A 21,359-nucleotide genomic window follows, 5' to 3' on the forward strand; every position below is an offset into this window, starting at 1 on the left:
AAGTCCCCCGGAAGCGCGGCAGGCACGCGGGTTGGCTCTCACCGCGTCGCGGTTCCCGCTACCTACCACCACAACCCCACCGCTGGTCTGTGCGATCCCTGCAAAGATTTCTGAATCTTTGCGAGACCCTCGAAAAATTCCTGTCCCAGCCATTCCCATCGTCTCGCCGCCCTCAATTCCTTCTACGCCAGCACCTCGTCTTGCCTTCAGAAGCACTCCAGCCAGGCACGATGTCGTCACGCAAGCTTGATGGCGTTCACTCGCTGAGCGCAATCCTCGAGAAGCAAGGCCAGGAAGCCGCAAAGCCCAAGAGCAAATTCGCCCGGAGCACACAGACCAAGAAGGCCGAAAAGTTCGACCCTCGCGCTCAGGAGTCCGATTCCGACGACAGCTCCAGCAACAGTGACAGCAGCGATGATGACGGTCCGGCTAACCCCGATTTCTTCGCCAAGATTAATGGTCAGATGGCGTCGAGCAAATCTGCCAGCACTCCTCTGAAGAAGGCCAAGCGCGACAAGGCCGATGAGGTTGCCGATAGCGACGTCGAAAACAAGACCTCCACCGCGAAGCCCCCTGCCACCAAGAAAGCCCCAGTCAAGCCCGAGAGCTCTTCCGAAGAGTCCTCAGCAGACGAGGCGGCTGCTGAGTCGGACTCGTCCACGAGTGACAGTGATAGCGAAAGCGAGCCTACTGCGAAGAAGCCGGCGCAGAATGCCACAAAGACGCCAGTTGCCAATGGCGCTTCCACAACCTCTTCCAGCGATTCGGGGAGTGATGCCGAGAGCGAGGCGGAAAAGACGACCAAGCCCAAAGCCAAATCCGCGGTCAATGGTGCGAAGGCACCCGAGCCGGCTTCGACCAGTTCGAGCGATGCAGGCTCCACCAGCGGCGAGGAGAGCGCAGAAGACAAGGCAGATGAAGAAGAGGAATCCAGCTCTGACGAGGAAGAACCCGAAAGACAGACTGCCGCTGTCGCCCCGAGACGCAACAGCAATGATCTCAACGTTCCCGGATTCGTCGGCAAGGATTTTATTCTGAGACAAGCGCAAGGCGATGAGGATGGCAAGGATATGACCGACTTCTTCACCAAGGCCAAGCTCGAGGGCAAGCAGCTCTGGTACTTCACCGCGCCTGCTTCCATCCCTATCAACATTGTGGAGAAGCTCCAGATTCCCTTGGACAAGGCGCATAAGGGAGACGCCATCTTCAAGCACAACTCGGAAGACTACACTGTCGGCTTCGACGTCGGTGCCACCGCGGTAGAGCTTCTCCTTCCCAACAAGAAGGGCAATCGCTACGAGACAGGTAAGCACAACGTAGCAAGCGCATTTGGACAGTCTGCTAACGTCGTCGCTTAGCTCCTAAGAAGGTCGACAAGGTCCTGCATGTCAAGCGCGTGACCCAATTGGTTGGTAGCGAGTCCAGTGCTCCCAGACCCATTCAGCCAAACCTTCCGCGCCCCCAGCCGCAAGGTTTGAGAGCTCGCTTCCACCCTATCGGTGTTCCCGATGATACTCCGTTGGGCAAGATCGGCTTCGATGAATCCTACGACGAAGATGTTGAGATGACTTCGACACCTGCTCTCCCGACTCGCACCAAGAAACCCAAGCACACATCCACTCAACCCGCGGCTCCGGCAGGTGATGCCATGGACATCGATGAGCCTACCCCCAAGAGCAAGAAGAAGGACAAGAAGAAGTCCAAGGCCGCCAAGGATCCTGTCCAGGGCTCTCAGTCTACCATCATTGAGGTACCCGACTCGCAGCCTCTACCCACCACCAAGGAAAAGCAGAGCAAGAAGCGACGCGATAGCATCGAGTCCATCTCGAGTGTGGGATCCAACCCCAAGCCGACCATGGCTACTCCCAGCCAGTCCAAGAAGCCATCCAAGCGCAAGCTGCCCACAGACGAGGAGTCCACCCCGGCCCAGTCAATCAAGGAGAAAGCCAAGAAGGTCAAGCGTGACGCTTCATCCCAGGATACTCCCGCTCAGGGCTCTGCCAAGAAGGTAACGGCTATCCCGCCGCCGACCGTCCCCAAGCCCGGCTTCTCATTCTCGGGCCTCCCCGCTGCCTCCAGCCCAGCCCCTGAGACCTCGACGCCGAAGCCGAAGTCGAAGAGCTCCAAGAAGTCCAAGGCTGATGAGCCGGCTTCAATTCGAAAGGAGACACCTATTCTCCCTCCCAGCATTCGTCGCGAATCCGCGGTCCCAATCCCGCAGTTCACTTCCAAGTCATCACCCGCAGCTGAGGAGACGCCGAAGAAGGAGAAGCGCAAGAAGAGAAAGTCGGACAAGACAGAGGAGCCCAAGTCAAGCAAGAAGGAGACGCCCGTTCCGCTGCCTGGTAGCGCTTAGAAACCCACCAGCTTCGGAAAGAAGCCGTTCCGTCAGCCCTTTCGACATGGCTTCAAGTAGCCTAGCTGCCGTCATCAACAATGCTCACGCAGCATATCAGAGTTGCCCATAAAACCTGTCAGAGTATATACACCGGTTGCAGAGCCGTGCGATTTGGCTTTGCCGACCACATCGGCCCGCAAGTCTACTTGTGGAGGCTCACAGATACCATTTTGGTCTCTTTTCTTTTCATTCTTGCATGCATTGTACCGGATGGAAAAGTACACACTGTGTTTTGGAGACGTAGTCTACGTTCTCACCCGCTCATATCCCCTTCGCCATGAGCTTTGTCTGGCTTTCTCTGTACTTGCTACGACGAGACCTGTTCACCTTCAGAGAGCCGTTGTTCTAAGCTGTACTGTGTAGACCGGACGAGGCATAGGTGTTGGAGAGGAAATGGGCTACCATTGGCTTTGCTTTTACTTCATTTGGGGCGTTGGACGGATCGATACCTAATGTATGTCCCTCTATGCGAGGGTGTCATGCGGGTCACAGACGCGGAGGAAGATAGAGAGTTTGGCTCTTGGCCTGCTAGCTAGCTAGTCGCAATGATGACGAATGATAATACTTGCTCAATGTGCCCTGACGTGACTTGCTCGATTAGGGTGACCGAATCAGAAGGCAACAGCCTGACAACAGGAACTACTATCCCATACCAAGGTAAATACGCAGCTACATCCAGCTTTCTGAGAACAGACATCGAATGAGTTCCCATCACACGCACTTAGCCCAATTTTCAAGAGCCCCGATGCCATTCTTCGTCGCCTGGGGCCGAGACTTGACAGACGGCTCAATTCCTTATCGGCTACGATGGGCTCATCGAGTGTAACGCGATAACACGAAACAACTTGCGAGAGACGGATGCCTCGTTTTGCGGGCATGTTATATGTCCCGGGCCCGTGAGTAAATAGCCGCGATATCGAAGCCTGTCTTTCATGGACCCAGCCCAGCCTAATGTACCCATCTACAATGCACCTTGTCGAAAGTAGGTATGTCAAATTACTACGTCCAGGACAATTCTCGAAGAATCCATGAGACCCGCAAGTCACATCTCATTACATACTAGACTCATGATCAACATAAAGCTTTGCCAGCGTTCTTGTCCCAGTCACAGTACGATATCCACACTTGGACTGCCGCCAATAAGGTCGCCAGCATCCCCGAGATGGCGGCCACCACGAGCGCAGCGATCGCGCACTTGTACGTATGCCGGTGAGACTTCTCCGCTCTGCGTATATCTCCCACCTAGTACTAGGTGTCGGTTCATCGACTTCTTCCAAAAGACGAGCTAGCTGTGAGGTCCAGTATGGGAAATCTTCGTACAAGTCGTATAAGGTCCGAGGTGAGTCCTTCTTAGAGAGGCCAGTGGAGCCTGTCAAGAGACTTGTGTCCAAGTTTTCGCGCTTGACCCAGTCTTGTAAGCCTCTTCTAGACCTGGCACTTCCGATCAGCAGAGAGAGATTATAAGTCCGTAGTGTCTCTTCGATGAGCTTTGGCGGTAGACAACCTCTGATCAACCCATTAATCGGACGATTTCAAATTATGCTTTTGGGGGAACTTACAGTGATAATGCTTCCTCTACAGTGTGTGTGAGATCCGGGCGAGTTGCTTTCAGCGTCTCTCGACTACATTCAAGGAATGCTTTGTGAGAGAAGACAGAAAGCACCTTGGTCCTGGTGCCATAATTGAGATACAAGTGATCCGATAGCTTCTCGGTTTGCTGTATCTTTATACCAGCGTCCCTGGTCAGAATGTAGCATCTGAGGTTTTTGTGGTCGATGGGATCTTTCGGGATGTCTATTGAAGTAGATTGGGTGTACACTCGGCCCAAGTAGCCCACCAGCGTCTCACTTCTACCCCACCGGTAGATATTGCCGGTTCCCATGGCTATAGTGCCCTCGGATTCGCACTCCGTCACGAGCATCATGCGAACCGCGGACTCAATTGACGCCACGTTCCTCATCTCAGTGGACTCTTGGTTCAACAATACATCCTTCTGGATCAAGGGACTTGATTTGAGTAATCGTATCGCGCCTACTATCTCTTTCGAAGGGTCCACAGCACTCGGTTGGCCGACGCAGGGAGGGGGTCGCTGCTGCGTGCAATAGGTAAGGAAACCAGCAAGTCGTCTTCCTCGGGCAGAAGCAACCTGGTCTGATTCGCATGGGCCCCAGATGGAGTCCGCGATCTTCCCCTCGTCAGATCGAGCTTCACTGTCGCTCATTGTGAGATGAGATTGATTCTCAGCGGTTTCTTAGCTTGTTGGCGTCAGGACGATGAAATGAGGGATGTGAGGGGAGGTCACTCGGGATGGCCGCCCGTTGAATGGAAAATCAATAGCGGTTCGCAGATCAGGCTGCGTAATTCGGGTCCTCTCATCCTTTACCGTGCCACATGACTGCACTGCCAATAATACAAACCAATAATATTCATTCAGCCCGGCATCCGCCGCAGTACAATAAGTATGTGGTTCTGCTCTCTTATAACCTTCTCATACCCCCGCCTCCATTTTCCAAGCCTCTATGCCTTCAAGTGTCTATTTCATCAATGACTCCACAGCCTCCAGGAAAAGTAGCAACTTCCGACGACTTCATGGTGCAGGCAGCTATGGAGAAAGGCTGCGTGCAGTCAGATTCTTCAGATGAAAACCTCGGCTTTATTCTCTATGCGATCATTCGGTGGATAGTGCAGATAGGCTTGGTGCGAATGATTGCCAAGACCCCAAATCACCAACCCAACCGCGAGATCGAGATGCTGTTTTTTGTGAACGATGATAAGTAATATCAGGCATACAGATACCAAGTGGTGTGGAATATGGCGGATTATGAGCTGGTCTTTGATGAGACAGCTTTGACAGAGCTTCTTCTAAGAGAGAACCTTCTAACGGATAATCATTTAGTAGAGCCCACTTCGACAGAACCTTCTTCGGCAGAGTCTTCTTCGGCAGAGCCTGCTTCGACAGAGCCTACTTCAGTGGAATCCATGCCACCAGAAAGTAGTCCATCGACGGCAACAGCGACAAGGTCATCAACGGGGTCAGCATCGGCACCGGAACCATTTATACCGCCGAGACCCCAAAGAGTCATCTTTCGCCCGGATACTCTCTTAAGAAGGTCTGAAGCAAATGCCGATCCAAACGCTGCATTCACATCGGAAGAAACGGAGATCTTGGAGAGTTTCAAGGACAACTTGAGAGACAAACGACTCGAGCTCTTCAGCAAGCTCGAATTCCGTTTACCGACTATTGATGTCAGCCTTGTTTCCGTGGCTCCCAAAAGGACAATCGTTCAAATAGTTACAGGTGGTGCAGACACGACAGTAAGAGCCAAAACTGTCATCCGAATCACCGGGTTGAGAAGTTGGAAGCAGATGAGCTCTTTTCACGATGCCATGGAGATGAGAAAGAATCGAGATCTTTACGAGCCGCTGGATCTCTGCTATCATAAGGAGCAAGTCCGTCGCACGGCGCTTAAAGCTTCCTGTGCGATCCGCAATCCGGCAAAGACCTTGACGCTCTGCGGCCGTACGATTATCATTCAAATACCTAATCTGGACCAGTGGACGTCAACTATTGGCGGCCTTCTTAAGATCAGGGGCGGATTCTACGCCCTTACAACGAGCCACATGCCCGATGACGATGATGGGCTCCCTGAAGATGAAGTCGACTATGAGAGTGATGATGACAGGGGCTCGCTCTTCTTCTTTGACAAGGGTGACGATTCGGAATGTGAAGACTCGGCGATCACTCCTTTTGAATTCGACAATGGTACAAGCGGTCAAGGCAAGAACTCAGTTCAGCTTCCAGAGACCGTGTCGCTAGATGTGAATGCTGGCAAGAGCGAAGCAAGAAACGCAGAAGAAAGTGCGCCAGAGCTCTCGCCATAAAGAAAGGAATCTCGCACAGCTGAACTCAAGTCGAACCCGAGGAAAGTAGGGGAGGCAGCGACGAGTTACTACAGCACAACAGCAAAGTCGTCTAAGAAGAGGGGCTACCGCTCAAACCCGATTCAAGAAGATCGCCTCCGGAGTGGGGACGATTGGCTCCTCGTGCCTGTAGCAGCGAATCTTCTCTACCCAAACAGGGTACCGGAAGGCGCAAAGAGACCAGCAACATGGCAAGATCCTTTCATCGAAAGCTTCTGCCCTGATTTGGGTAAACTGTTCGTTGACGAAGACCACCCGGACATCCCGCCTTCCCAAACAACGGTATGGGCAATTTCTGGAATGGGCGGTTTGATACGCGGCAATCTTTGCCCAAACCCGTCGTTCATTATTTCCAACGGCGGTGAGAGAACCTCAAAAGTCTGGAAGATTGAAGTAGAGGGCTCTAGTCAAGGTACGCGCCGCAGGACTCGGTCATTTCTCAAAAATCACAGTGTCCACGAGTTTGCTGATCACAGACTTACAGGCTTCCAAACGGGAGACTCGGGCTCCTGGGTCGTCGATGATAGATCGGGACGTGTACTCGGCATCTTGTTGGCCCGGGTTGGCGGCAACGGCTACATGGTCTCCTTTGCCAGCGTCCGACAAGATATCATCTCCACGCTTGACATCAAGGAGACATTGATACAACTGGCTGACAGGAGGGATCCGCAGATACGCGTCCGTGGCGGCAGACGGATCATCCGATCATTCCACTCACTTGGACCACGCGTAAGACAGGTTCCGGTAGAGCAGGCGCCGGTAGAACAGGCGCTGGACACGCGATCTTGGGGCCAATGGCTTTCTCATAGCATGGCAGAGACCCTAGACTTCGTGAGACACCCTGTCGACCTCGGCTACAGCAGATCACGGCTGGTGTTGTTTTATGCTATGCTCTATGTGTTTTTGCTATTGTGGGCTCCAGGTCCGTGGGAATCCTAGACTTCCCTGCAGCTGGCTGTTATACCTCCGGGGAGCGTTTTGTTGTTTTGGGCGATCGCAGAGTTGCCGATCTATGAGGTGCGAGCGAATCAAAATCCGCAGGACAGGCTTGCCTTGCGAAGACACATGTACGCGGTGTTTTTGATCTCGCTTGTAGTGGGCATCTTGGTCGGCTGTGGGAATCAAATCCTGCGACCCACGATACCAGAAGATCCAAGATCCACAGAGGAGAAGCTAAGGGACTGGGAAAGGGGGTGGAAGTCACGGGATGCCGTGCATAGGGCGATTTGTGGAGATGACGAAGAGGAGAAGAAGAAGAAGCAGAAGAATAGAGGATAGCACGAGCGAGGAAATCAGAAGTTCAGAACCCATGCCAAGACTCCATGCTCGGCGAAGTGGACCCCCCGGTCGGGGGTCCCCCGGCCCCTCAGAACCGGCGCAGCACAAATCCAACCTGGAAACTTTCCCAGGGAAGCCTACCAACCAAGTATGTAAACCCACAATTGAGGCGGGGGTGTAGGCTGAATTTACCGGACCCGATCGCTCGGGTCTTGGCTCTAGCGTCAACTTGCTCCATTCCCGTTTTGCCGTTTCTCCCCCTTCAAGCCTCAATGGCATTCCCCTCTTCCTCCACCTTGTCCATCTAAGCCCGCCGTCTGCGCCATCACACGCCACAAAAGACTACAAATCCTGCCGTGTATGCCGTTGGTGCCGTAGCTCCCAAGCCAGAGCCAGCCCGGCCGCGCAACCTACCTACTTCCCCGGCCGAGCCGGGGATCAGCTCAGCTGGGAGAGTCGAGAATGGGAATCATGGGGGGAATGATCGGCGACCACTCGATGTCAGAATGCGGGCGATTACCCCCCAGCTTGGCATCCTTGGACGTGAACTCAATCTGAACTGCAGCAGACAGGAAGGGCGAAACATCACAGTCAGGACAAAAGGGAACGATGGTATCGAGAGATGATCTCGTCTTTCTTTCTCTTCACCTCATCAACTACTTCAGTAGCGACTGCTCTACCTCTACTCGTGGTATACTCTCCCCCTTATGCCTCCGCATTACATCGGGCCCGCCTTCCTGCTGGTCGGGCGCCTGAGATCAATCCCCTTCTCAACCCAGCTAGGCGCCAGGATGGTCGAGATAGATCTCGACATTGAACACATTAATATGTACGGGGGGACTCTATATCATCCCATGTCCCCCATTTCTTCCATTGATGCCCCTTCACCGACTCCGTGGGTCTTTCTTCTGCTGTTGGTCATCCATGAGGCCGTTACTCCTAAGCCTGTCGAGATCATTGCGTCTCCGGCTGTTTCTGTCGTTTGTAAAAATAACCACTATTGCGCCGTTGCTGTGCTTCTGATGCAAATGGTACAGGTAATCCAAAGTGGTATCCGTTTTGAGTGAAAAAAAAAAGTGCTGATGATGAGAATCGAACAAAACAGGTGTTGGTTAAGGGGGGTGTTTATTTCGTGGTTTCGAAGAATCGTCCGAGGGTTCCCGGTGCGCGCTGCGGGGTTGATCCGGCGTCATCGCCCTTCCGGCTCGCGGCACTGCTCGCTTTGTTCATCGTGTTTCTGAATAGGTCTGCGCTTGTGACAAGAAGGTGTTTACTGCACAGCCACCTCTGTGAACTGGGGGATTTCGTATCTGTCGTTGTCGGGTCTGATCTCGATACTGAAAATGCTGCGACCGGATTCTTCGGAAAGGGCGGGGCTCAAGCTTCCGCTACCCCGGCTCGATGTGCTGTAGCTGGAGCTGCTGCCAACTGTCCACTCATCGCTGTCGGAGCTGCCGCGGCGCTGGAGGTATCCCATGTTATACATCCGTCCGTACTCCTCATCAAAGACCTTGGTCTGCTCGCCAATTTCGACGTAGTCATACTCCCAGCGAGTCTTCTTGTCAGCTTGCTGCTGAGGCAGGTATCGGGCCTTGGCGAAGTAGAAAATTCCGGCGGAGAGGAGGGAACCACCGACCAGGTCGACCGCGTAGTGGTGGTTAAGGTACATGGTGGCCCACCAGATCCATCCGACGTAAATGACGAAAAGAGGGCGGAAGCGAGGGAAGCAGTAGCTCAAGATAAGGGCCTCCATGACGGCGTCCGCAGCGTGCAGCGACGGGAAAGCGCCGAAGGGAACCGGGGCGGTCGAGAAGCTGGTCGTGTACATGTCGATGCCGAGGATGGCGTCAATGCGGGCCAGACCAGCGGGGGATCCGGACATGCCGTACGCAGCCGGGGCGAGGCCATGCTCATTCTCGTACCACGGAGGAGTGCAGGGGAAGACGAGCTGGATGGTGACGCCGAGCACATTCAGCCATCCGAAGCACTTGGCGAAAATCGGAAGCGTCTTAGGGGCGGCGAAGAGGAACAGGAAGCCGGCGCAGATGAAGGGAGCGCCAAAGTGGCCGAGTCCGTACGGGATCCAGGCGAGGATGTCGAGAACCGGGTGGGTGTGAGCGGACAAGATGTTGGAGAGGTTGGCGCCGTAGAGGACGTTCTCGAGGGCGGGAAGGACGCGAACCCAGATATGGGGGCGGTACTTCGCATCAATAAAGCTGATTTCAAGTTAGCATCCAAGCCAGGCGACTAATACCCACAAGCAAGCTGACTTACCGACTACAAAAGAAATAAATGAGGTATGCCCATATGCTCAATCCAGGGAAGACGAACTGGCTAGTGACGGGTATCGTCAAAAGCAGGAGACCTCCAGTGACAGCGAGAGTCTTGATTAATGGCGCTGAGGGCGTAATGCAAAGCGAGAAAATGATGAGGGCGGCGAGGATCGTGTACTGCAGGTCGAGGAGGCGCCACTTGTGATTTTGCACTTTCCGTATTGTGTCGAGAGGGTTGAGAGACTTTTGCAGCGAGGTGACATCCTCGGCGCCAGTGTAGTTCCCAGAAGCGCGCTTCTTCTGATTCCTCTTCGCTCGACTGGGTCGGTATCGGTGGGGGATGGGGTTGAGCTTGGCGAAGTTGATGTTACCGGTCCATAGAGATGGCAGAGTGGGCTTTCCTTTCAGGAAAGTGCTGAAGTCCTGCATGGCTACTGATGCCCTCGGAGGGGAAGGTAGTTGAGAGTCGCGACGCAATGCGAGGGGCGAAGTGGGAAGGTGTAATAGGCGACGGCAGAGAGGACCAAAGGGCGAGTTGGTCTTCTACCGGGGGTACGTCGACTGTCCGTGTCTGACTAAAACCGAACCATCCAGCAGGCGTTGTGTGTTGTCTTGAATCTGTCTTGTTCGCTGACCCAGCTACGTCACGTCCCAGTGAACCGTCCTGTTGGAATCCCCAAAATTCCTAATTCCACTATTGGTTCGAGTGTTGGTGAGTTGGTTGGTTGCCACCGGAGGGGAGGGAGGAAATAGGTGAATAATCAACGGACAACGAAAGGACGTTGGAAGGAAGAGGTGGTTTGGAGAGGGAGGGGAGGAGGTCAAAAGGGAATGAGACAAGCGACAAAGTTACGGAAAGTGTGGATGACTAGATTGATATGTATGATGAGGCAGCGGAACAGGCGGGCAAAGCTGCAGGGTAAGGCAAAGTAGGTTAAGGTAAGGCAGAGACGGGATAGAGTGAGAACGGAGACAAGACAATGACAAGGTCCACGGTCCCAAGACTTTTGCAGATGGAGGCCGAGCTTTGGGACATTGTCGCTCTGGGCCTTTGGACTCTTGGAGTCCATCTTTGAACGAGAGCGTGTGAGCGTGTGGAGTGGACAAGTACCAAGGAAACCCAAGACACAGCGGAAAGATACCAAGACTGCCCAAGCCGGCCTACGGAAGCGGCGGGGACCGGGGTGCTTGTCAGAAGCCGAGAGATTTTGGGTGCAGGTCGTTGTGGTGTGTGGAGTGTGGGCTACCTTAGTTTGCTCTCCGTCCCTTCTCGCAAAGAATAGAGGACCGGAGCGAGGTACCGGGGGAGGGGGAGGAAGGACCGTACGAGTACCCAGACTGCCTTGCGTCAATGTACACGGTACGCGGACTTGGTCTCTATGGTGTGCGGGTCGAGTTTGTAAGGTATCGTGGGTACGGAGTACCTTTGACCACCTTTCCTTCCTTGTGGGCGCGAGTCTCCCGTCCCTACACAGCTGACCGAGACCAGGGGGAGGACTGTCGGGCGGTAAGTGGTCCGTTTTGGTGCGTGGGACGCTGGGACTGGGCAAAGTGAAAAGTCTGAATCGAAAGAAAATGGAGCTATGATGCTCTGCTGCAGTATTGCTTCACCCAGGTCGACCCTGGGGTCCCTTAGCTTGCCTTTCTTGGCAAATACTCAGTCTGAGTACCGAGTACCGAGTACTCCCGTCGTCCCGCCCGCCCTCTCTCCGTCTGTCCTTTGGCCACCGCCGACTGCGTCTTCCACTGCGTCTCTTACTGCAGGTATATTCGTGCTTGTATTGTAGTCCGTACCGTTGTACTACCTCTGTGTGGATTTGTAAAATATGGCCCAGGTTTTGCGTCCTTTCGCTTTGGCATATTAATACTCCATACGTGGGATTCACAGAATGGGCGAAGCATGGCAAGGCAGATGCCAAGTCGACGATGCTCTGCCGTCTTTCCATCATCCTTTCCTCGGGAAGGATGATCATGGACTGGTTGGTTATGAGTGCTGCTGTCATGATTGCTGTTGAAAAGCTGGTAAGCTTCGGCGCCGTCTCTGTGAGGTCTCATGTCGATCTTTCCGGGGGGATGAAAAGACGGTGCTTGTGCTTTGCTGTCTCTGTCTGCGTCCGTGATGACTGATTGACTGACCGACTGACTGCTCGATGACTGACACAAGCCGGGCAGGTGCCGTAGCAATGCAAGTACACGTACTTGCGTATTTTGCATATTCATCCATGCCGGTACGGAGTAGTGGATTCCATTGTTGCTTGCCCATTGGGGGCCATCGCCAACATCGGCGGCAGAGTGGGAAAACAGAGTCGCACTCAGCGAGCGCACAAGACACAAAGATCTGAGAGAAAATGAGAGAGGAAGCTCGGAAGCTGCGGCTCGGGTACAGGTACTTCTCCCGGTAGAGCGGGGCATTTGCGGTACATGGACAAAGTCACCAGTGGCTTCTACCCTCTTCTTTGGTGAAGACGCTAGAAAAGAGTGGAGCGAAAAGGCGCACAGGCTTATCTTGCCAGAAACGAGTGCAGGGATTGGGCGATGCGCACCTCACTCCCTGCAGTTGATCGGGCAGGAGGCTTTTCTCAACGGTACGTACTTCCAAGTACTCCTACCTTCCTCCCGTCGTACTCCGTTCCTTCCCGAGTCCGCTGGCGCTGCTTGTGGCGTTGGCGGGAAGGAGCAGTTCTGTTTGTGGGCGGACGGGCTTGCCTTACGTGATGATGCGCTATTACCGGTTGGCAAGAAGAAGAATTCTAGGTGACGCCGGGATGATCCAGTTTTTGCTTCGATTTTTCTCATTAGTCGGCTTATTTTTTTTTTCTCCGTCCTCGCTAGGCTCGCCTTCGCATTCTCTTGTGGATTACAGATCACAATCCCGAGGTAAGCAACACAGCAAAAGTCGCTCCTCTGCATCCATCTACGGAACATCTCCGTGGTGGATCGGGAATTAGTTAGCTGATCTAGAAGTTATGGTCTGTTCATGTTTTCTTCTATTTACCTAGCGGCAATCTTATTCTCGAAGGCTCTGCTGTGCAGATGAATGTTTCCATTGTTCGCGAAGAACTTGTTGCTGACTATCTTAGTAGGACAACGACAAGAAAATGGGTTCGTCTATACTCTATACCTACGACCGCGAACGGCTTCATCTCGAGTCCATCATGAGGCCCGCAAAGTCCACCCCCGGCCCCCGTCGAAGTCGGCGCGTCGGACCTTGGAGTACCTAAATTTGCTCTCTCTCTCTCTCTCCCACTTGGCGGCGTCACCTGCACACAACCCAGAGTCGCAGAAAGACAAGACGTGTCGCGTGCTGATTGTGACCCGGTCGACAGGGCTGATGATTCCCGGTACGATTGTGACTACGAACCAACTCGTCCCAACAATCTTGTTTGACGGTTTGACCCGTGCATCCCACTGCTCACCCCGGAGACCGGGGCTTTTACCAACAGCCCAGCGCAACGTGTCGCACATCCAGCAGGAAGAAGCAACGCAATGGCACTTTGACACAATACGTCTTCCCTGGTCTGGCCGCTGTCTACCCCTGAAAATAAAATCATCTCGGTGAAACAAACAGCTGCTGCTCACCCGATCTTGAGATTATCGTCATCTTTGCGTCGTCTGCAAATACCTACCGAGCCGAGGCCCCCTTTGTCGCAGGCTCGCAGCGAGGTTTGCGATGCGGATTGTCCGTACGATGCAAGTCAACCAAAAGAGCGAGGCTGGGCACTACCACCTACGGACCTGACGCCGGTACATCACGGCTCGGGAATTGCATGTCGACGACGTAAATCTCGGTTTTGGAGGCCCATCGGCGTGCGGTAGCTGCAACCGCCGACATTCAAGACCATTCTTGAATCGGCGCACCACCAAGGGAAAATCGCGCGGCCGCACTCGTGAAATTCAGACTTCAGTGGCCCGCGCGGGTCATTGGGCCGAGACGACGGCGCCATCGTGGAGTCAAGGTGATGGGAGGCTTGCGACTCTGGGAGAAAGCGACAGACGGTACAATCGGGCTGGCCGCTGGCCCGTCGATGCCGGCGTCGATGTGAATCAGATTTGGTGGCCTGACGAAAGGCGTTAGAGAGAGTCACTGTCAAAATGGGGCTTGCAGTCGGTGGCTTGAAATGGCTTCGAACTTAACCAACACCATTCGACCCCTTCCCTGAAGGTCCCTTTTTCGAAATCCCACTGCCGGACGCGCTTATCTAATCCATCGGCCGCCGTCGCCGGCACCGAGGCTCAAAGACGGAACGCGAACGAAGGGCATCCTGCATTCCTTAGCTCCGTTGTTCCAACTTCCGCCCAAAGTCCACCGCCGCGAAAGGGGAGGGGAAACGAGAAAAGGGACCTCGACCCCTTAGACGCTAGGATGCCAGCATCATCGAGGCTCCATGATAATGGCATTACCCTTGATGTGCTTCATATAAGCGCCAAATGAATGTCATCTCAAGTTTTGCGATTCGGGAGACGGGGGTTGTAGGGAGAAGCAGAGAACAGGCCAGATCATGATGATGCAAGATCTCAAGGCGCCGCATCAAACAAGCGACCTTGCCTTTGCCTCCCTTTACCGCCAGTATCGCCTAGCACTACTGCGTAGTACATACGCAATCGTCACCCGCAGGCAGGGGTGATAGGGACGCAGAGCTGCCAGAGGCAGAGCCCAGAGGGAGCCAACCAGGCCAAATGCGAAATGATTGGGGATCGAGGTGACGACGACTCGCTCTCTATTATTATTAGCGCCCCCGAGGACTCAAGTGCACAAACAAGCGCAGCCAAACGAGGCCCGCGTGGCCTTGTCCGCCGCGAGGTTAAACAACCAGGGGAGGAAGAGGGACCAGCGAAACCGAGCGGAAAGCGAATGGAGCAAATCTGGGCAAGCTCGAGAATTTCCAGCCTCTGGAAAAAGTCGGCCGAGGGTGAGGAAACTGGAAGTAAAATGACTGAATTGTGAGGCTGGGTGGGCATGGCTTTCCCGAGCTTTGGGGCAGGAGTACTCGGATCGCTCGGTGTCGAAGGAACGAAGTACTTTCTGGAAGTACCGGTACCTCCGTCCTGCCTCGGGCGAGCCTTGGGAAGGTACTCCGGTACCCACTTCTCTCCTTTGAGCTGTTGACTTCTTTTTTCTGTGAATATTCTTTCCTGTGTCCCACTTGGCGAGCGACGTTCCTGGATACTCAACCCCACTGTCGTCATGAAATTTTCCTTTGCTTTTCCCTCCCTCTGGTAAATTGCTTACGGAAGAAATCTCAAATTTCCCACATCGCTTAATCCCGGATTCCACATGTTTCCCGCGCGACAGCTGTCCGCCCACCGTCGAGAACGCCGCTGTCCGACGCCTCAGGAGGTCGGGATCGGTCAAGTTCACTCCTCCGTTTCCCGCTTGCTGATCTGATTTTCCTGACTCTCTACCGTAGAGAACTAGACCTGGCGATAATTTCTTATGGACGTCGTTTACACGAGGTGCAGATACGCAGTACGCGGGTAATACAGCGACAACACCACTCTGTACCACATCCACCAATCCGACTTGAGAGTTGAGAGATGAGACCTCCAACGGTCTGTGACATCCTGTTGTCTCTCTACGCTCCATCGTAGAGTTGAGTCTACAGTCTGTACCGGCCGATACGCTCCGCCCACGGACAGTCACGGCCGTCACTAGGATGGGACGATGCTCTCTCTACACATGGCTCGATCGGGACTCGAAGGGGGCAGGCGCATCGCAGATGCAACCAAGAGGGTTTCCTCACTTTTGCGTACAGCGAAACGCTACGCGCTTGAGGTCCTGCGGCCATGGCAGGAGCGTCTGCCATTCTAGGCCATATCAAGCAGCACAGGCACACCGAAACCTTCCGATGGTAACCCCTTCATACCTCGTTAGAATCAGATTGCAACACGCGCGAGCCCCAAAACCGACAGCTCGTGATCTCGCATCCTTCTCGCATCACTCTTCGCAACTCGCAAACCGCACCAAAATACCATCCCTTGGCCTCAAAGGGGCCTCCAGGGTGGTCTCCCCCTTCCTACCTATGCAGCTGTGCATGTCGACCACCCTGCGATCTGCCAATCGATGCGATTCCCCGCCCATACGCGGGACACACCGAAAAAGTGATGCCAACAGCCTCTAGCCGTTCTATGCTGCAAGATGCAAAGCTTGGGTGGTGACTAGCCTCAAGTTATTGCGGAGAACGCAAGATAAGCATGTGGGATATGGTTCAAGGTTGTGATGGTGACAATTTCAGTCGTACGTACAACGTGCGATTCGTCCGAGTTTGCTTAAGCTAACCAATTTGCTTACACAGCAAGTCAGACGACCGACGGGCGAGTGCATACGCTGGTTGCTGCTGTTGCTGCTGCAGTCGTTGATGATTGATCTGCGAGCGGCAGAGGCCAGACCGCGAACTTCGTGGACTTGGATGATCCCGAGCCCGATGACTGTCTGTCCGCCACATGGATGTCATCCACCAAACCCCCCCACCAGACCAGGCGCCCTGTCTTGGCATGGCTGATGGATTACTGTGTAATTGCAAGCCACATATGCCAGGGATCTTCTTTTGACACTTTCGCCGCGTGCGCCATAGTCGACTCTTAGTAGCCATCCACACGGCGCCAGCACTGAGACCTCACAAAGTCGGCATCATGGATCATCCATATATCCAAACGGCGACTAACTCGAAAAACTTGTGACGACCATCACTTTACATCGGGCGCAACACTAATCAGAGGCTGTCATCGCACCGGTGTCCAGTACAAGTGCCTGTACCTACTCGAAACCACCGTGATGTCCGTGTTCGCCGACCAAAATCGAAGTCAATGACTGCAAGCTCTTGCGCCAGACCGGCGACTACAGCCTAGGTGCTTTGGATTTTGCAGCCGCTTCAACGTCTGCAGGCGGCTTCTCAACGTCGTCAGTTTGTTTGATTCAACATCAATCCCTTCACAGCATTTTACAGCACCTGCCAACACACCATGTTTACACGGTTACTACACGTTGAAGTCGCATGGCCTGCAGGTCCTGCCCGTCACCGTATCACCTTGTCTCACCGCTGAAGCGCTACAGCGTATTGTCTGTGTCAGTCCAGCTGAGGAGGGGGAAGCACTGGAGTGTAGGGCACCACCGGCAGCATTCATCGTCATTAAGAGGCTCCAGCGCACTTGGCGGTCTTGGCAGTTTGATATTGTCTGTGCTACAACACCGAACACGGCAGCCAGTCACGTTCCCGCGTACTCGCGTAGCCCATAAACCACGGGTCGACAATATCGACAAGGGGGCAAGCTCGGCGGAAGTGTTTGCAGCAGCTTCTGTCTCTCTCAACCACTCCAGTGTCGTGCGTCGCGTGCGCGTGCGTTACGTTGGCCCCCGCTGATGTGAGCCAAGGTACCAACGTCCACTCCTCCCACGAGCCCAAGAAAACACACCTGGCGAGAGAGGAATCCCTTGAATTTCTGGAGCCCTGGCGACAATCGAGATTGTGAGCCTGCAAAATCAAAATTTGATGGAACGACCGTAGGCCGGCCCTCGGCGGACTTTTCCCACTCCTCCCGCCCCATTTCCACCTCGGAATCTTTCAGCGGGACTTGTTGACGACGCTCCCCGAAATGAGCTCCCAAGGAAATCTTCCATATTTTCCAATGGGGTCACTCGGACCCGCCAAAAATAATAATGGAGCTCAACCCAACTCCGGCGTCTGGGCAAGCCCTGTCTCACGCTTAGATCAACAAAAGTGGGAGGGCGAGTTGACAACCCGAAAGACTGAGAGACACGCACAACCGCCGGCGCGCACAACCTCCGAGCGATCCGGGTGCCAAGACCCGCCAGCACTCCGTGATACCGCAGCCGTTATGGCTGCACTGATTGGCTCCGTTGACTGTAGAGATTCATGAAGTTGCTCTCGACCTGGAGGAGTAGGTGAGATTTGAAAATAAGCTTACAGCTTCACGAGTCACCATCTCGGTCTAGCAGCGAATCCCCGCCCCCCTTTTCTTCTTTATATCACCACACGCGCTGCAGCCTGTATTTGCAGTTGGCGGGTGTCTGCTGCTGTCTCACATCATCCATGCGTCTTGCACGTGCCTCTACGGGTGCTTGAGGAGCCAACCACATGAGTTTGTGATTTTGAATTCTGACCTGCTCGTCCAGATGACCAGCCTTCTGTCGTGCTCACTGGCCTCCAACGTTCTGCAATGTCGGAGATAACATGAGTGCCAGAACCGCGACATGGCCCTTGTGGCCGTGACACAGACGGGGATTGCTCCTCCGGGCGAGTCTGATTGGTTTCTATGCGCATGAAACTGTGACAACCCTCCCAACACTGGGTTTAGTGGTGTGGATGGCCAGACTGGCATGAGCCTGCTTCTTCAGGAGCTACCATCTATAAGGCAGAGAACGGTGGTTCACCCTGAAAGAGGATCGCCCTGGTTGCCAGCGGTGGTTCGACCGCTCAAACACGGGCAATTGGGATTCGTCCGAAGTTCTGCGGACACCTTATTTCCGACCACCCCGTTCTATTGGACTCTGTTCATCTCCTAGAGCCGCTCCGGCGTTCGGCGTTAATCGGAGGGCGGGATTCCCTGATAACGGCCGCGCCGGGCGAAAGCCAAGCCGGATTAACCTGTGACTTTTCTCCTTGAGCCTCAGTCTCCCGCACAATAATCAGTCAACTGGCCTATCATTTACTATGGTCACGTTTTTCGATGGACACTGGACAGACGCTTGCGGAGGTCGAGGCTTTCTGTCGAGTCGAAACAAAGTTTCCAGATGGCAGAGAACGGGAGTCTCATGGGTCTTGGCACCAAGGAGCCAACATGGAACTACCATGTTGACGGCTTCAAGCAGTCGCTGCACATGGGACAAGAGTGTTTCGAGTGTCTGCTCCCCGAACGGGAGCAACCGAGTCGGCACCTAGACCTAACTTGAGAGCGAGGCTCGACGTTGGCTGAACCTCTGCCGGCCACTGGCTGGTGCGGTGAAAGGCAAAATCGCCCATGAGAAACACCATCAGGGAGTGGTGCCGAGTGGTGGACGCAATGCATGATCACTTTCATTGGTGTTGTCTGTGCTGTCAAAGTCGGGCCGTACTCTCATCATGGTAGCGACGGGAGATTTCTTTCTGGAGTTCCTCTACCTTCTTTCACGGTTTGGGAACTAGACTTCGGGTATCGTGTCTGGAGTTCAGACCGCCGTTTTGTCTTTCTTCTTTTTTTAAACTTGCCTTTCTGCCACTTCAGAAGTCTGAAATTGACCTTTGGGGGTCCAAAGACGGAGGGGAGGGGAGACGAGAGTTTATATCAACTGGGCCAAGATTGGCGAATTGAGGGGAGCCATGTGTCTCTCCTCCTGCCGCGACTCTGCCTACGTACTCGCAACTCAATGAGGCGAGGCTGAGAGGCACGGGCATCGTCAAGTTGGGCGCCCAATACCATGGCACGCCAACTAGAGGTTGGATGCATACTTTTCCAAGTCTACCTTATTTCTCAGTCACGTTCCTACCCATGCGCCGCATGTTCAAGGCGCATTCAGAGAACAGACAAAAGCCTAAGGCAGTCTTTACTTGTCTTGGCTATTCTTGGCGCCAATGCTGAAAGGTTGAGATGATTTATACTACAGCGTCGGCTGACATGAGGGCTGTGTTTTTGCATGACTGGCGGTGGAGGGAGGCAAACCGTTTTACCGCTTTTGGGATCTTGGGGAAGATCCGGGGGAGGATCTGGCGGGCGGGACGGCTCAGCTGGGCTAGGGACTGGTGCCAGATGGGCGAGGGCGAGTGAGGAGGCGATGAAGCTCTGGTCGTTGTGGTCACCTAGCTGGCTAGCTAAGGTAAGGTAAGGTGAGGTGAGGTATCTAGTGTGGGAGAGGCGAGAAAGCATGAGAGCATAGACTGCTTACTTTTGTTTGCCTCGGGGACGGTTTCCGAGGTTTTCGTGTTTGGGGAGAGAGTGCGGGATGAGTCTAGGTTGCTTATCTTGACTTGATTTCTCTCATCCCGCGGACGATGCTGAACACACATATCGAGTCGGAGGTTTGAATTGGGTTTGTGAAGCTTTTTAGATGTTCAGCTCGGCTGTCAAAGATGAGTGAAGCGACGACTACTCTTTCGGTTTGAGACTACTGCTCCGAGGGCGAGTCTGCTTCCCAAAGGCTGGATTCAATCCTTGGAAGGAGAGATACTATGTACAGGAGACTGACATACAACTTCCAAACCCCTTCGATTCCCGCTGTGATGTAGCACTGACTGAATCTGAATATCATAAACGTCCTCCTGCTAAGGTGCCTATGCCTGGAAGTCTACAACCACATAGCCAGAAGCAAGTTCCACGTCCAATGGCATCAAGTCTAGATGCTACCTATCCCAACAAGCTAGCTCGAGAAGCCAGCCGAGAAGAGGGGGGGACAGGCCAGCGAACTTGCGAAAGCAGTGACCACCAGCCTCTTCCTCTGACAGGAAAGCCGTTCCTAGCTGAGATGAAATTCATGCCGGGTGCCGTTGGTGTTAGAATTCCATCTCATAATTCTCACGGTCCAATTCTGTCTTTTGCCTCTCTATCTTCCTCCCAGAGCACAGCTCGCAGACGGGCTTCCTCGGTGCTCCTGCCGAGAAATCGACCCAGTTCAGGTCAAGGACAGCGAATGGTTCCAGCTCACTCACCCTACCTACCTACCCACCCACACTTCCCGTTTCTGATAATAGAGTCGGCGGGCAGGTCAAGAACTTTTGACGTGCATGAACTGCTTGCCGACTGTACTGCTTCAGATATGGAGACGGGCTGGTCAGAGAGCCAAAGTCTCTTTTGTCGCTTTTTACGAGACCAGGCTGAAGTGGATCGTTTGTTTCTAGGTTTCGAGGCGGGAGTGGTGTTTATGGCGAGTTTGATGCTTTGCGGATGAGAAGTTGTAGGTATCAGGCAGACCTAGAGATAGAGGAGGGGGGGGGCTGAGAACAGGATCTTTTGTCGTTCCTAGGCGCCCCTTGTTTCCTGCAGATTAGCGGGCGGGAACGGGGTGACATTCGCGTGACCGATCGTGCCGAGACTGGCGGTCCAATCATCGGCACCTTGGGGAGGAGAGACGCCGTTGCGAATTGGTGTGACTGGATAACCCCCCGGTGCCGAATCGCCGAGGGGAAGGCCAAGTTACAGGTCCATCTCGGCGGGCGGGGGTCCGGCTTTAGTGTGGAACGTCCGGGTGATGCGGGAATGCGGCGTGGGAAAGGGGGCGAGGCCTGTCGACCTATCACCGGCTTCCGATGTGTTGAAGTTGACGGGTGGAGCTTGGCGATGCGTGTCTTGTGATGAGGCTTTTTTGACGGATTAGGTATTACGAGGGATGTGATTCAGGGGTAAGAGAATGAGGTTGCAGCAGCACGTGGTGAAGAGTGGCTTCGTTTGTGATGGATTGATTTCCCTATTCAAAGGGGGTTAGACATAGCATCGTGGATTTAGTGCATGCCGATAACCATCTTGAGCTAGTATAAAATAAATATTATCTAGAATTTTTTTTA

General features: G+C 53.9%; 7 protein-coding genes across 7 annotated transcripts; 4 read left to right on the plus strand and 3 right to left on the minus strand.

Annotated features, from left to right (window-relative positions):
- Positions 1 to 230: 230 nt before the first annotated feature.
- On the plus strand, positions 231 to 2,356 carry BDP81DRAFT_392257 (DNA-directed RNA polymerase I subunit RPA34.5-domain-containing protein; the record flags this gene model as incomplete). Its single annotated transcript, XM_060587684.1, has 2 exons — positions 231 to 1,305; positions 1,359 to 2,356. 2 exons carry the CDS (start codon positions 231 to 233, stop codon positions 2,354 to 2,356), a joined length of 2,073 nt encoding a protein of 690 aa, XP_060447460.1.
- Positions 2,357 to 3,269: 913 nt separating this feature from the next.
- BDP81DRAFT_422855 (uncharacterized protein) lies at positions 3,270 to 4,702 on the minus strand. Its single transcript, XM_060590030.1, has 2 exons — positions 3,958 to 4,702; positions 3,270 to 3,904 (listed from the first exon to the last, which is right to left on the minus strand). Exons 1-2 carry the CDS (start codon positions 4,617 to 4,619, stop codon positions 3,451 to 3,453), a joined length of 1,116 nt encoding a protein of 371 aa, XP_060447461.1. The 5' UTR covers positions 4,620 to 4,702; the 3' UTR covers positions 3,270 to 3,450.
- A 1,083-nt stretch (positions 4,703 to 5,785) lies between these two features.
- Positions 5,786 to 7,258, plus strand: BDP81DRAFT_392258 (uncharacterized protein; the record flags this gene model as incomplete). The annotated part of the gene is made up of 3 exons (XM_060587685.1): positions 5,786 to 6,257; positions 6,363 to 6,731; positions 6,804 to 7,258. The coding sequence occupies 3 exons, from the start codon at positions 5,786 to 5,788 to the stop codon at positions 7,256 to 7,258; spliced, it is 1,296 nt and encodes a 431-aa protein (XP_060447462.1).
- An 861-nt stretch (positions 7,259 to 8,119) lies between these two features.
- Positions 8,120 to 8,765, plus strand: BDP81DRAFT_192727 (uncharacterized protein). Its single transcript, XM_060582434.1, has one exon. It carries the CDS (start codon positions 8,305 to 8,307, stop codon positions 8,662 to 8,664), a length of 360 nt encoding a protein of 119 aa, XP_060447463.1. The 5' UTR covers positions 8,120 to 8,304; the 3' UTR covers positions 8,665 to 8,765.
- A 102-nt stretch (positions 8,766 to 8,867) lies between these two features.
- Positions 8,868 to 10,299, minus strand: BDP81DRAFT_459473 (PAP2 superfamily protein; the record flags this gene model as incomplete). Its single annotated transcript, XM_060593543.1, has 2 exons — positions 8,868 to 9,813; positions 9,872 to 10,299. 2 exons carry the CDS (start codon positions 10,297 to 10,299, stop codon positions 8,868 to 8,870), a joined length of 1,374 nt encoding a protein of 457 aa, XP_060447464.1.
- A 4,142-nt stretch (positions 10,300 to 14,441) lies between these two features.
- On the minus strand, positions 14,442 to 15,777 carry BDP81DRAFT_192808 (uncharacterized protein). The gene has a single exon (XM_060582436.1). It carries the CDS (start codon positions 15,452 to 15,454, stop codon positions 14,615 to 14,617), a length of 840 nt encoding a protein of 279 aa, XP_060447465.1. The 5' UTR covers positions 15,455 to 15,777; the 3' UTR covers positions 14,442 to 14,614.
- A 4,154-nt stretch (positions 15,778 to 19,931) lies between these two features.
- BDP81DRAFT_192746 (uncharacterized protein) lies at positions 19,932 to 20,834 on the plus strand. The gene has a single exon (XM_060582435.1). The coding sequence runs from the start codon at positions 20,135 to 20,137 to the stop codon at positions 20,744 to 20,746; it is 612 nt and encodes a 203-aa protein (XP_060447466.1). The 5' UTR covers positions 19,932 to 20,134; the 3' UTR covers positions 20,747 to 20,834.
- The last annotated feature ends 525 nt before the right edge of the window (positions 20,835 to 21,359 follow it).

The sequence above is a fragment of the Colletotrichum phormii genome, assembly GCF_030913505.1.
Source record: "Colletotrichum phormii strain CBS 102054 chromosome Unknown BDP81scaffold_6, whole genome shotgun sequence".
Lineage (NCBI taxonomy): Eukaryota > Fungi > Ascomycota > Sordariomycetes > Glomerellales > Glomerellaceae > Colletotrichum > Colletotrichum phormii.

Bases quoted from the DNA above. Each gene is read 5' to 3' on its own strand.
- BDP81DRAFT_192746 (XM_060582435.1), top strand. From the start codon at position 20,135: ATGCCTGGAAGTCTACAACCACATAGCCAGAAGCAAGTTCCACGTCCA.
- BDP81DRAFT_422855 (XM_060590030.1), bottom strand. From the start codon at position 4,619: ATGAGCGACAGTGAAGCTCGATCTGACGAGGGGAAGATCGCGGACTCC. The intron at 3,905-3,957 runs GTAAGTTCCCCC...TGGGTTGATCAG, and splicing joins GTAGAGGAAGCATTATCACT to AGGTTGTCTACCGCCAAAGC.
- BDP81DRAFT_192808 (XM_060582436.1), bottom strand. From the start codon at position 15,454: ATGGAGCGTAGAGAGACAACAGGATGTCACAGACCGTTGGAGGTCTCA.
- BDP81DRAFT_192727 (XM_060582434.1), top strand. From the start codon at position 8,305: ATGCCTCCGCATTACATCGGGCCCGCCTTCCTGCTGGTCGGGCGCCTG.